Genomic DNA, 14,418 nt, shown 5'->3' with positions numbered 1-14,418 from the left:
GAATGGTAATTCAAGCAAAACCAGTGTTCAGCCACTGGCGCACATCACTAAGGTTACACTGGGCCGATGATCATGATTAAACCCTGCTCACAGACTGTTTGTCCCACTCCAACAGGAAGGAGGGTATACAGCATCCATGCCAGGACCACCAGACTGAAAAACAATCACTTTCCCCAAGAAGCAAAGCTGATCAACCCCTCCACCTACTAACCCATGCCCCAACAACCACTATTTTATCATTTTGTGTCAGTCACCTTATGTACAGACACTCTTGAATCTATGTGCATAAGCTATCTTAAATATTTATATTTATTGTGGTTTTTGAAAAAAGTGTTACTGCGTTCTTTATCTTGCGCTGCATCTGATCCACAGTAACGATTATTTTGTTCTCCTTTACACTTGTGTACTGGAATGACATTAAACAATCTTGAAATACTATGTTGGAGCATGCATACTTGTCAACGAACAAGTACAACTAAAGCTGTTACTATTGTAAAACACCAGTCATTGCTCCAATTTGTACCCATTAAGCTGGTTCCCTTTGATGTTTTTCTGCAGTGGCTGCCTTCTCCAGCTCCCAACTTCTGACATTGGCATTCAAAATAATTAAACCAGTCTGGGACATCATCCAAAAAAATTTATCAGCATTTATTTGAAGGATCATTGACACTTCAAGGAACAGTAATTATTTTTTAATTAAGTGCCTTATATTTGTTTTTAGGGTGTGGGAAGCTCATTTTGATAAGCAAAGGATAACATATCAGAAACATAGCATAAACTTTTAACCAGCCATTTCTCATACTGGAGATAACACCTGCGTTTTAAGGCAACATACACAAAATGACAGAGGAGCTCAGTAGATCAAGCAGCATCTATGGAAAAGAGCAAACAGTCGATGTTTCAAGCCAAGACCCTTCATCAGAACTGAAAAAGGGAAGTGAAGCTGAAATGGGTGGCCAGAGGGAGATCCTTCTGTTTCTGCTGATACAGCATAGATGTTCAGTGAAGTGGTCTCCCAATCTATGTCAGGTCTCACTGATATACAGAAGGCCACACCAGGGGCAAAGGATATAGTAGATGACCCCAACAGACTCTCAGAATAAGTGTTGCCTCACCTGGAAGGACTGTTTGGGGCCCTGAATGGTAGCAAGAGAGGTGGTGCAGGGGCAGGTACGGCACTTGTTCTGCTTGCAAGGATAAGTACCAGGAGGGAGATGTGCTTGGTAGTGGGATCCCATTGGAGATGGTGGAAGTTACAGAGAATTATGTGCTGGATGTGGAGGCTGGTGGGGTTGTAGGTGAGGACAAAAGGAACTCAACCCCTGGTGATGTGGCAGGAGGATGGAGTGAGGGCAGATCTGTGCGAAATGGAAGAGATGTGGGTGAGGGAAGAGTTGATGGTAGAGGAAGGGAAGCCCTTTCTTTGAAGGAGGAGGACATCACATTAGTTCTGGAATGAAAAGCTTGTCCTGAGAGCAAATGTGGTGGAGACGGAGGAACTGAGAGAAGGAATAAGATTTTTATAAGTGAGAAGAGGGATAGTCCAGGTATACAAGCGACAGGGTGGGAAGACCTATAGTGCAGGTAATAATATCAGAAATTTTTAATCCCACACTCAGACTTTTCCCCCAATTAAAAAAAAATCAGATTGAAGATGTTTGTTAATTCACACTCCTTTAAAAGTACTGTAGAGCAGAGTAAGTTGTGAAACAGAAAGTGAAAGAAATTAAAATGACAGAAAGGAACCAGTTAACTTCAAAAAAATGTAAATCATTTTTAAGGTCACCTTTTAAAAAGCTCCCCCAGACAAATTTGGCTCAAAGGGAGATATAAACACCAGACTACCTTTGCAAGATGTCTTATCATAGATCATTACAGTGCAGTACAGGCCCCAGGGCCCACATTTTAACCTACAAGATTATCAAAAAATAATATGTGGGATTTAAAATCTGTTGCAACCCAGTCGTCATCAGTTTAAAAAAAACTAACAAAACTATACCTGCAAAGTAAATATACGGTGGTCAGAAATCTTTTAACAGGGTGCACAAATAAAATGAACTTTGAAGAAGTTTTTCAAACTATTTTTCCAATTATTTTCTAATGATAAAATCCAGATGACTCAATCCCTGAGACTAAGCACAGCTCTATGTCTGGCTGTGGAAGTGATGTAAAATGGAGCTACTGTAGCGGTGTGCTACACGCAGCGCTAAAATAACGACATGGAGTCGTAAACTGCAGTTAAAGAAGATTTTATTCGAACTTCACAGCCTTGCTTTAAAGCCTCCCTGATCCCACCCTCCCTGGGTGCGGATGCTGTCGGGGGCACGTACTCACAATCCCCTGCAGGCTTTTCCCTTTGTTGGTGAAGCAGACCTGGCGCCCTTTTGGGACTGGCCTTTGTGCCGGCGCGCTGGCTATTTGTGAGCCGGTTCGAGTGCGCTAGGAAGTGGGTCGCCACATAACCCCCCCCCCCCCCCCCCCAGAACTGGCGATACATCCCCCAATGTCCACAGTCTGGGCCGGACCCTGTTTGGGAGGTCGGCCTCTGCGCCGCGGTGCCGGAAACTCGACCGGTTGCGCCAAGTCCACATGGGCCGGTTTGAGTCGGTCCACCGTGAAAACCTCCTCTCTCCCCTCAACGTCCAGCACGAACGTGGACCCGTTGTTCCTAAGCACCGTAAACGACCTCTCATAGGGCCGTTGCAGCGGTGGCCGATGCCCGCCCCTTCGTACAAACACAAACTTACAGTTCTGCAGGTCTTTGGGTACGCAGGTCGGGTTCTGCCCATGCTGTGAAGTGGGTATGGGGGCCAGGTCACCGAGCCTCTCGTGTAGTCTGCCCAGGACTGCTGCGGGTTCTTCCTCTTGCCCCCTTGGGGCTGGTATGAACTCCCCGGGGACGACCAGGGGTGCGCCGTACACCAACTCGGTCGACGAGGCGTGCAAATCGTCTTTGGGCGCCGTGCGGATGCCGAGTAGGACCCAGGGAAGCTCGTCCACCCAGTTAGCTCCTCTCAGGCGGGCCATGAGAGCCGACTTTAGGTGACGGTAGAAACGCTCCACCAGACCGTTCGACTGTGAGTGGCAGGCAGTGGTGTGATGCAGCTGAGTCCCCAAAAGGCTGGCCATAGCTGACCACAGGCTGAAGGTGAACTGGGCGCCTCTGTCGGAGGTAATGTGGGCCGGTACACCAAAGCGGGACACCCAGGTGGCGATCAGTGCCCGGGCGCAAGATTCGGAGGTGGTGTCGGTGAGCGGGATCGCCTCTGGCCATCTTGTGAACTGGTCCACGATAGTGAGGAGGTGCTGCGCTCCTCGCGACACTGGCAGGGGGCCCACGATATCCACATGAATGTGGTCGAAACGCCAGTGGGTGGGGTGGAACTGCTGCGGCAGAGCTTTGGTGTGCCGCTGCACCTTGGCCGTCTGGCAGTGCATGCACGTTCTGGCCCATTCACTGACCTGCTTGCGGAGTCCATGCCAAACGAACCTGCTGGAGACCATCCGGACGGTTGTCCTGATGGAGGGGTGCGCTAAGTTATGAATGGAGTCGAAAACGTGTCGCCGCCAAGGTGCCGGGACGACGGGACGGGGCTGGCCGGTGGCGACATCACAGAGTAGGGTCCTCTCACCTGGGCCTACGGGGAGGTCCTGGAGCTGCAAACCGGAGACTGCGGTTCTGTAACTCGGGATCTCCTCGTCTGCCTGCTGCGCCTCTGCCAGTGCTTCAAAGTCTACCCCTTGGGAAAGGGCATGAATGTTAGGGCGAGAGAGCGCGTCCGCCACGACATTGTCCTTACCCGAGACATGCCGGACATCCGTCGTGTATTCAGAGATGTAGGACAGAAGGCGCTGCTGGCGGGATGACCAGGGATCGGACACCTTCATGAACGTAAAGGTAAGCGGCTTGTGGTCCGTGAACGCGGTTAAGGGCCTACCTTCTAAGAAGTACCTGAAATGCCGGATTGCCAGATATAGCGCCAACAATTCCCGGTCGAAAGCACTGTATTTGAGCTCGGGTGGCCGCAGGTGTTTGCTGAAAAACGCCGGGGTTGCCAGTGACCCGCGATGAGTTGCTCCAGTACCCCACTGACTGCCGTGTTAGATGTGTCCTCTGTGAGGGCGGTAGGGACGTCCATTCTGGGGTGCACTAGCATCGCGGTGTTTGCCAAGGCTTCTTTCGTTTTAATGAAAGTGGCGGCAGACTCCTCATCCCAGGTAATGTCCTTGCCCAGACCCCGACAGCAGGGCAAACAGGGGGCGCATGATTCGGGCAGCTGAAGGGAGGAAGCAGTGGTAGAAATTGACCATACCTACGAATTCCTGAAGGCCTTTGATTGTGGTGGGTTGGGGGAAATGGCAGACCGCGTCTACCTTAGTGGGCAGAGGGGTTGCCCTGTCTTTAGTAATCCTGTGGCCCAGGAAGTTGATGGTGTCGAGCCCGAACTGGCATTTGGCCGGGTTGATTGTTAGACCGTACTCACTCAGTCGGGCGTAGAGTTGACGGAGGTGGGACAGATGCTCCTGACGACTGCTGCTGGCTATGAGGATGTCATCCAAATAGATGAATGCGAAGTCCAGGTCACGTCCCACCGCGTCCATTAACTGCTGGAACGTCTGTGCGGCATTCTTCAGGCCGAACGGCATGCGGAGGAACTCAAAAAGGCCGAAAGGGGTGATGAGAGCCGTTTTGGGGACGTCGTCCGGATGCATCGGGATTTGATGGTATCCCTGGATGAGGTCTACCTTGGAGAAGATCCGTGCGCCGTTCAGGTTTGCTGCAAAGTCCTGAATGTGCGGCACAGGGTAGCGGTCCGGTGTGATAGCCTCGTTCAGCCTGCGGTAGTCGCCGCATGGTCTCCAGCCCCCTGTCGCTTTGGGCACCATGTGCAGGGGGGAGGCCCATGGGCTGTCGGACCGCCAGATGATCCCCAATTCCTCCATCCTCTTGAACTCCTCCTTCGCCAGTCGGAGCTTGTCCGGGGGAAGCCTTCGAGCACGGGCATGGAGGGGTGGTCCCTGGGTCGGGATGTGGTGCTGTACGCCGTGTCGGGGCATGGCTGCCGTGAACTGCGGTGCCAGAACCGATGGGAAATCCGCCAGGACTCTGGTGAAGTCGTTGTCGGACAGCGTGACGGAGTCGAGGCGTGGGGCTGGCAACTGGGCTTCTCCCAGGGAGAACGTCTGAAAGGTCTCGGCGTGGACCAGTCTCTGCCTCGGCAGGTCGACCAGCAGGCTGTGAGACTGCAAAAAATCCGCACCCAGAAGCGGTTGGGCTACGGCGGCCAGTGTGAAGTCCCACGTGAACCGGCTGGAGCCGAACTGTAGCTGCACCGTACGGGTGCCGTAGGTCCTTACCGTGCTGCCGTTCACGGCCCTCAGGGGGGGACCTGGTGCCCTGTTGCGGGTGTCGTAACTCATCGGAGGTAAGACGCTGATCTCGGCACCGGTGTCGACCAAAAAACGGCATCCCAACCTCTTGTTCGACACATACAGGAGGCTATCCCGATGGCCAGCCGCCGTAGTCATCAGCGGCGGCTGGCCCTGGCGTTTCCCGGGAACTTGCAGGGCGGGCTATAGCGGCGGGCTTCTGCGCCCCACCGCTGGTGGTAGAAACACCATTGTTCGTTGGGCTCCTCACCCCTGCCTCTGGGGTTAGCGGGTTCTGTGGCCGGGCCTGGTCTGGTTTGCTGCTGGGAACGTGGCCTGGTGATCTGTGCGACGGACGCCCCACTCACCTTCTTGGCCTTCCACAGCAAGTCCACCCGGGCTGCCACCTTCCGGGGGTCGCTGAAATCTGCGTCGGACAGCAGCAGGCGTATGCCTGCTCAAACATGAGGGAGGGCTTCTGTCCTCCGGCCAGAGACAACATCTCATTCATTAAAGCCGATGGAGGTCTGTCTCCCAAACCATCCAGGTGCAGAAAGCGGGCAGCCCGCTCGCGCCGTGAGAGTCCGAAAGTCCTTATGAGCAGGGCTTTGAATTCCGTGTACTTGCTGTCCACTGGGGGAAACTGTATGAACTCCTCAACCTGGGCCGCTGTGTCCTAGTCGAGGGAGCTCACCACGTAGTAGTAACGTGCGTCCTCCGAGGTTATCTGCCGAACGTGGAATTGGGCTTCTGCTTGCTGGAACCATAGGTGAAGTCGCAGCGTCCAGAAGCTTGGCAGTTTCAACGAAACCGCATGAACAGATGCGGCGTCGGTCATCTCAGGTCCAAAAATCGTTTGGACTGTCAGGGTCACCAATTGTAGCGGTGTGCTACACACAGCGCTAAAATAACGACACGGAGTCGGTAAACTGCAGTTAAAGAAGATTTTATTTGAACTTCACAGCCTTGCTTTAAAGCCTCCCTGATCCCGCCCTCCCTGGGCGCGGATGCTGTAGGGGGCACGTATTCACAGTCCCGCGTGGGTTTTTCCCCTTGCTGGTGAAGCAGACCTGGCGTCCTTTTGGGACTGGCCTTTGTGCTGGCGCGCTGGCTATTTGTGAGCCGGTTCGAGTGCACTAGGAAGTGGGTCGCCACACTACCTTACTTAAACAGAGGACACTGAAACCAGGCTCAATGTGGCCTTCATGCATTCACATGAACTGGAGTTCGATCATTCCTGCCCCGTCCTTCACTCTACCTCCAGAAGCAGACTACAACACTCCTACTGCTGGCCAGTCAACAGACAGAGCCTAGTCTAACTTAAATATAGTGCACTGACCATCAAGAGGCCAGAAGCTGGTGATTTTTTAAACATGTTAATAACACATCTAGAGATGGGCAATGGGAGCTTGCAGTCTAAATTATTCTTACATTTTACCAATAGAAGATTCATGTTTGATCAGTTCAACCAACCAGTACTTCATCTATTTAATTATTAATCAACAACTTCAGGTGAACGTGCACCATTCACACCCCTCTTGCATCGGCAGCATGGCAGTGGAAACTGTGAGCAGTTTCAAACTCCTGGGAGTCAACATCATGCACACATTCTCGTGGTCCCAGAACACATTATACACAATCAAGAAAGCTCATCAATGCACCTACTTTGAGGCAGCTGGACTCTGCACACCTATACTCACATCATTCTACAGATGCGCAGTAGAGAACATCCGAACGTGCATGGTATGGAATCTGCACTGAGGTGGATAGGAAGTCTCTACAATGAGTAGTCAAAAATGCCCAGAGCAACCCTGCCCTAAGCCTACTCACAACTGATGACATACATACTGAGATGCCGGAAAAACATAGAGCAGAAGAGTACAGCACAGAAAGCAAGGCCCTTTGGCCCACAATATTGTGCCAAACCAGCTAAAAGGTAAAGCACCCAAATGCTAATCCCTCCTACTTACACAATGTCCATATCCCTCTGTCTTTCTGACATTCACGTGACTATCTAAATGTTTTTTAAAAGCCTCTACCACCATACCAGGCATCCATGACTGAGTAAGGAGAACTTACTCCTCACCTCCCATTCACTTACCCTCTCTCACCTTCGATGTATGGCCTTTGGTATTAGACATTTTAACTCTAAGAAACAGATACTCTCTGTCCACTCTATCTATGCCTCTCATAATCTTATAAACCTCCATTAGATCTCCCCTCAGCCTCTGCCACTCCAGAGAAAACAGCCCAGGTTTATCCAGCCTCTCGTGATAGCACACGCCCTCTAAACCAGGCAACTTCTTGGTAAACCGCTTCTGCACCTTCCCCTACATCCTTCTTTTCGTGGGGTGACCATAACTGTACACAATACTCCAGATGTGACTGAACCAGAGTTTTATAACGCCAGTAACATGATCCCACCCATCCTACTCATGGACTGTTTGTCCCACTCCCATCAGGGAGGACGCAAAATAGCATCCATGTCAGACTCAACACCTCCACCACTAACCCACCATTCCACACCAACTACACAAACTACTTTATCATTTCCTGTCACAGTCACCTCATGTAGATACTCTTGCGTCTAGTGTCACCTAATGGACATTCAACCAATCTGCGTATATAAGCTATCTTATGTTCATATTTCTTTTTTTTTAATCTTTATCTCATTGTGCTTTTTTTTGTGCTGCATCAAATCCAGAATAACAATCATTTTGTTCTCCTTTACACTTGTGTACTGGAAGTGATATTAAGCAATACTACTCATTCCTTTTCTGGTGTTCTCACAACCGATGGTCTCACTTTAAGGACTCTATCTTATTATTTTATGCTCTCATTATTTATTGCCATTTATATTTGCATTGATCCTGCTTATAGTTACTGCTCTATAGATTTGCTAAGTATGCAAATCTCAGGGTTTCATGTGGTAACATTTATGTACTCTGATAATAAATTTTACTTTGAACTTTGAATCTTGAATTGAAGAGCAATGAGGCAGATTGGGGATAATTTATATTACTGGGGCACTGTATACATGCACAGTACACTTTAAGAAAGGAGCCATGTCCCTTTAATGACAGACATATACATGACTTGTGATTCAGTTTTGTAACAAACTTCACACAGGGATAATTTTAAAATTTGCTTTAATGGAAGAACAATACACGAGTCCTAATGAAAAGTCTCAGCCCAAAATGCTATTTATAGATGCTGCCTAACCTGGACTTCCTCCAGCATTTGTGCGTTCCTCTGGATTTCCACATCCTCTTGCAATTACAATGGAGGAAGCCAATTCTCTTCTTTCCAAGCAACTTCAGCTTTTATTCCCCTCCCTTTAGTTACTAACTTCATCATTTTGAGCTAAAGATTTTCACTTCAGTTTTCTTTAAACTATTTGTTTCTCCATACAACTGTTTACTCTTCACAAGTTGGCAGTGACTTGGGGATTAACATTATGGTGCAATCTGATGTGTTGGCTTTTCATCTCAAATGTTACAATGCAGTGGCATAAGATCCAAGTTGTAATTAACCTCAGTTAATACAAATATTATGACTTGAATTTTAATACCAGCAGGGCTCAGCTTAATTCATGCTTTTGTTTTCACTTGATTCCCAATCAAGTTACAAAATCCACCTTTTTTGTTTAAAACAATTAGGTTTGCAAAGCCCCTTGGACTGGGGTGCATGGATCAGGAATGAACCAAATTGGTGCAACAATAAAGCCAACAAACATGAGCAAAGAGCTGCCAGAAACACCTGCCAATCACTCAGATTTAACATTAGTCACAAGCTGGAAACTTGGTGATGCTCTGTACATGGCTATGGAATGATTTAAGAATGATTTGACTGAATTTATAATTGTTAATCACTTATTTCCCCAAATGCTGGAAAATCTACCATAAGACATAGGAACAGAAATAGGTCATTTGGTCCATTGAGTCTGCTCTGCCATTTGATCACGGCTGATTCATTATTCCTCTCAACCCCATTCTATCTTCTCCCCAAAACATTTGACACCCTTATTGATCAAGAACCTATTAACTTCCTCTTTCAATATACCCAATGACATGGCCTACGCAGCCATTTGTGGCAATGAATTCCACAGATGTACCATCCTCTGGCTAAAGAAACTCCTCATCACTTCTATTCTAAAATGATATATTTCTATTCTGAGGCTGTACCCTCTGGTCCTAGACTCATCCACTATGGAAAACATCCTTTCCATATCCAGTCTATCTATGCCTTTCAATATTTGATAGGTTTTAATGAGATCACCCTTCATTCTTCTAAACTCCAGTGATTACAGGCCCAGAGCCATCAAATGCTTCTCATACATTAATCTTTTCATTCCCAAAATCATTCTCATGAATCTCCTCTGGACTCTCTCCAATGCCTGCACATCCTTTCTTAAATTAAGGCCCCAAAATTGCTCACAATACTCCAAATGCAGTCTGACCAGTGCCTTATAAAGCCTCAGCATTACATCCATGCTTTTATATTCTAGTCATCTCAAAAGGAATGCTAGCATTGTATTTGCCTTCCTCACCACCGACTCACCTGCAAACTAACCTTTCGCGAATCCTGCACAAGGACTCCAAAGCCACTTTGCATCTGAGTTCTGTATTTTCTCCCTCTTTAGAAAATAGTTTACCCCTTTATTCCTTCTGCCAAAAGTGCATGACCAGACATTCTCTACGTAATATTCCAACTGCCACTTCTTTTCTCATTCTCCTAATTTGTCCAAGACCTTCTGCAGGCTCCCTGCTTCCTCCATACTATCTACATGTCCACCTATCTTTGTATCATCCACAAACCCATCAATTCATTCATCCAAATTATTCACTTGTGGAAAAGAAATAGTCCCAACACAGACCCCTGTGGCACACCACTAGTCACCAGCAGCCAACCAGAAAAGACCCCTTTATCCCCACTCTTTGCCTCCTGCCAGTCAGCCAACCCTCTATACAAGTTAGTAGCAGTAACTTATAGAACCAGAATAGTATACAGGCATCCATTAGTCTCGTGAGACCATGGATTTGCGCCTTGGAAAGCTTCCGGGGCGCAGGCCTGTATGGAAGGCCAGCAGTTGCCCATGCTGCAAGTCTCCCTTCTCCACGCCACCGATGTTGTCCAAGGGAAGGGCAAGGGCCGATACAGCTTGGCACTGGTGTCGTTGCAAAGCAATGTGTGGTTCAGTGACTTGCTCAAGGACACAACACACTGAGGCTCGAACTTGCGACCTTCAGATCACTAGACCAATGCCTTAACCACTTGGCCATGCACCAACACAATAGAACCAGAAACCTATAGAAAAGCAACAAGTAACTTATAGAATCACTCAGTCTGGAAACGATGAGCTTTTGTTGTGTTTAGTGGGGCATAAAATAACCATTATTTTTTCTTGTTTCTTTTTGTAAAGTGTTTTATAAGAGGTGTTAGATGGAGCAAGTTTGAGACCCTAACCCAACACCTTCCAATTTTTCCCAGTTTCCCCTGTAGAGGGCGCTCCAAGGCAGTGAAATTCAACCTGTTACTTTGCTTACTTACCCACACACACATGCTGAGAGTTCAGTGTTTTGCAGTTGTCAGGCAATGTGACATTTGTAGCTTTCAGCTGGTCATGGTTAGCTGGTGCTGTGCCATACAGAACCAGAGTAAACTGCCTCAGCGTACCTGAATAGAGTAATGCAGAAATATTTTAGGTTGCAAAATAACAGCCAAACTTCTTTTTAAAATAAAACACTTAAGTTTGTAAGAAAATAAAAGAAATTTCAAAAGAGTTTTCCATTTTTAAGAAAAAGTCATTAAATGAGAAGACGATGGAATTGCATCCTGGACGCTCATGAAATGTCAGGCAAATCTCAAGCAAGACTTCCTGATCTCACGTTGATGAACACTAAACATTGCATTCAAGATTTTAAGTGCAAATTCAAAGATAGTTTGATGAATTAACATCAACCAACTGGCGTGTGGGTTTTTAAGGGCAAGACTTAAGTGTTTGGAAGCATGGCGAGGAAGATAACAAGGGAATGCGGACGGGCAGAATGGGTGGGCAAGTAGCAGCTAAAGTTAAACACAGAATTGTTCAGTGATAGTTTGGCATAAAGAACTAAGAGAGTGGCTAAACAACAGCTGTAAAGGCTGAGGAATAACAGAAAGGTGGGTGCTGGTTGAACAGGTGCCCAAAATTCCCATTAACACTTTTGATTCTAAAATCAGACAGACTGAAGATCAGCAACAGATACACAAAGGTGGGTGGTTTAAGGAATGTTTTCACTTGATAAATTCATACAATGTGACAAGTGCCAATTAAGACTAGATTATTTGACAGTAAATTACATAATGGAAAGACTATCAATGGACATCAAGAAATCAGCAGGAAGGATTGAAGTAGGTATCAGTCACAGGCACCATTGTCCCTCGAAATAAGTTATACAGAAGAGACATGGAATCCAAATAGAACATACAGGGTAAATGGTAGGGCATTGAGGAATGCAGTGGAACAGAGAGATCTAGGAATAACAGTGCATAGTTCCCTGAAGGTGGAGTCTCATGTAGATAGGGTGGTGAAGAAGGCTTTTGGAACGCTGGCCTTTATAAATCAGAGCATTGAGTACAGAAGTTGGGATGTAATGTTAAAATTGTACAAGGCATTGGTAAGGCCAAATTTGGAATATTGTGTACAGTTCTGGTCACCGAATTATAGGAAAGATATCAATAAATTAGAGAGAGTGCAGAGACGATTTACTAGGATGTTACCAGGGTTTCAGCACTTAAGTTACAGAGAAAGGTTGAACAAGTTAGGTCTCTATTCATTGGAGCGTAGAAGGTTGAGGGGGGATTTGATCGAGGTATTTAAAATGTTGAGAGGGATAGATAGAGTTGACGTGAATAGGCTGTTTCCATTGAGAGTAGGGGAGATTCAAACGAGAGGACATGATTTGAGAGTTAGGGGGCAAAAGTTTAAGGGAAACACGAGGGGGTATTTCTTTACTCAGAGAGTGATAGCTGTGTGGAATGAGCTTCCTGTAGAAGTAGTAGAGGCCAGATCAGTTGTGTCATTTAAGGTAAAATTGGATAGGTATATGGATAGGAAAGGAGTGGAGGGTTATGGGCTGAGTGCGGGTAGGTGGGACTAGGTGAGATTAAGAGTTCGGCACGGACTAGGAGGGCCGGAATGGCCTGTTTCCGTGCTGTGATTGTTATATGGTTATATGGTTATATGGCCTTTAGAGAAGGAGTCAGAGACGATACAATGCCTGATTTCAGAAGCACAAACCATAATTTTTTAGATCAGGCGTGTTCTCCAGTTCCAGAACCCATTCACCAGATGGGTTTTCATCCCATGAATGTGTCGTCATGAATGCCCAATCTGTGAATCCTTCAGATGAGTAGTCATGTTGTCTGCAAGGGATAAAAAGAATGCAAATCAATACTTCAGAAACAGCTCCATCACTCCACAACCCTTCTCCACGACCCGTTCTTGCATTTGGAAACATTAAATATGATGTAAATTCTGCAGTGGAATAAATGTTGACGTTTTGAGCTGAGTTACATTCCTGATGAGAGGTCTCTGCCTGAAAGATTGACTGTTTATTCCCCTCCATTGATGCTTTCCGAGTTATTCCAGCACTTTGTGTGTGTATTGATCTAGATTTTCAGCAAAGCAGAATCTTGTGTTTACATTAAACTCTGTTCCCTCATCTCATATCCATTTCCCTCAATTTCCATCCTGAAAAATTCGCAAATCCAAGAGCAAGGAGTTTTCTCCTCATCCAATCCTACATGGTTGCTGTATTGCGGTGTAGAACCATTAGTTTTGTTGGAGTTTACCTTTCCTTGCCTTCGGCTACCTAAGCAACAGGTCTACAACATTGGCTCATTGGCTCTCCACACAGCCCTGGAACATCTTGACGGCAAGGATGCATACATCAGGATGCCGTGTTATCAATTACAGTTCAGTTAACACCATCATGCCCACTAAACTAATCAGTAAACTCCATGACCTGGGCATCAATACCCCCTTGTGCAATTGGATCCTAGATTTCCTCATTGTAGACCCCAGTCAGTTTGGATTGGCAAAAACATCTCCTCCACAATCTCCATCAGCAAAGGAGCACTGGTATTGGAGCTGTGCTTAGCCGCCTGCTCTACTCACTTTACACCTATGACTGTGTGGCTAAGTACAGCTCCAACACCACGTACAAGTTTGTTGATGACACCACTGTTGTGGGCCATATCTAAGGTGGTGATGAATCAGCATACAGGAGGGAGATTGAAAATTTGTCTGAGTGATGTAATGACAACATCTCATTCAACGTCAATAAGACCAAGGAACTGATAGAAGACTTCAGGAGAGGGAAACCAGCGATCCATAAGCCAATACTCATGGGAGAATCAGAGGAGGAGAGGGTCAGTAACTCTAAATTCTTGGGCGTCACCATCTGAGAGGACTTGTCCCGCACCCATTATATAAATATAATTGCAAAGGAAGCATGATAGCGCCTCTACTTCCTCAGGAGCAAAGATTTGGCATGTCATCAACAAATTTGGAAAACTTATAGATGTGTGGTGGAAAGTGTACTGACTGGCTGCATTACGGTCTGGTACGGGAACACCAATTTCTTTGAGCAGAAAATCCTACAAAAGGTAGTGGATTTGGCCAGTACATTACGGGTAAAGCCCTCCCAACCATTGAGCACACTGACATGAAACATTGCTGTAGAAAAGCAGCAACCAAAATTCCTCACCACCCAGGCCATGCTATTTTCTCACTACCATCATCATCAGGTAGAAGGTACAAGAGCCTCAGAACTTGCACTACCAAGTTCAAGAACAATTACTACCCCTCAACCAGAGGCTCTTGAACAAAAGGGATAACTACACACTTCTGGTGTTCTCACAACTGATAGGCTCATTTTAAGGACTCTATCTTGTTATTTCGTACTCTTGTTATTTATTGCCAATATATTTATATTTGCATTTACACTGTTTTTCATTGATCACATTTACAGCTACTTTTCTATGGATTTGCTAAATATGCCC

At 46.7% G+C, this 14,418-nt stretch overlaps 1 protein-coding gene across 1 annotated transcript in view; it reads right to left on the bottom strand.

Moving 5' to 3' along the window:
* The window catches only part of LOC140714066 (furin-like), a 152,056-nt gene that overhangs the window by 7,728 nt on the left and 129,910 nt on the right, over positions 1-14,418 (bottom strand). The window contains exons 13-14 of the mRNA XM_073024769.1: positions 12,653-12,777; positions 10,921-11,046 (exon numbers count right to left, since the gene is read on the bottom strand). Coding sequence (XP_072880870.1) covers positions 10,921-11,046; positions 12,653-12,777 — 251 coding nt within the window. The remainder of the gene's footprint in view (positions 1-10,920; positions 11,047-12,652; positions 12,778-14,418) is intronic.

The sequence above is a fragment of the Hemitrygon akajei genome, chromosome 21 (genome assembly GCF_048418815.1).
Source record: "Hemitrygon akajei chromosome 21, sHemAka1.3, whole genome shotgun sequence".
In the NCBI taxonomy this organism is placed as follows: Eukaryota; Metazoa; Chordata; class Chondrichthyes; order Myliobatiformes; family Dasyatidae; genus Hemitrygon; species Hemitrygon akajei.
The sequence above is the reverse complement of the archived record's forward strand: the minus strand, read 5'-3'. Positions and strand labels throughout refer to the sequence as shown.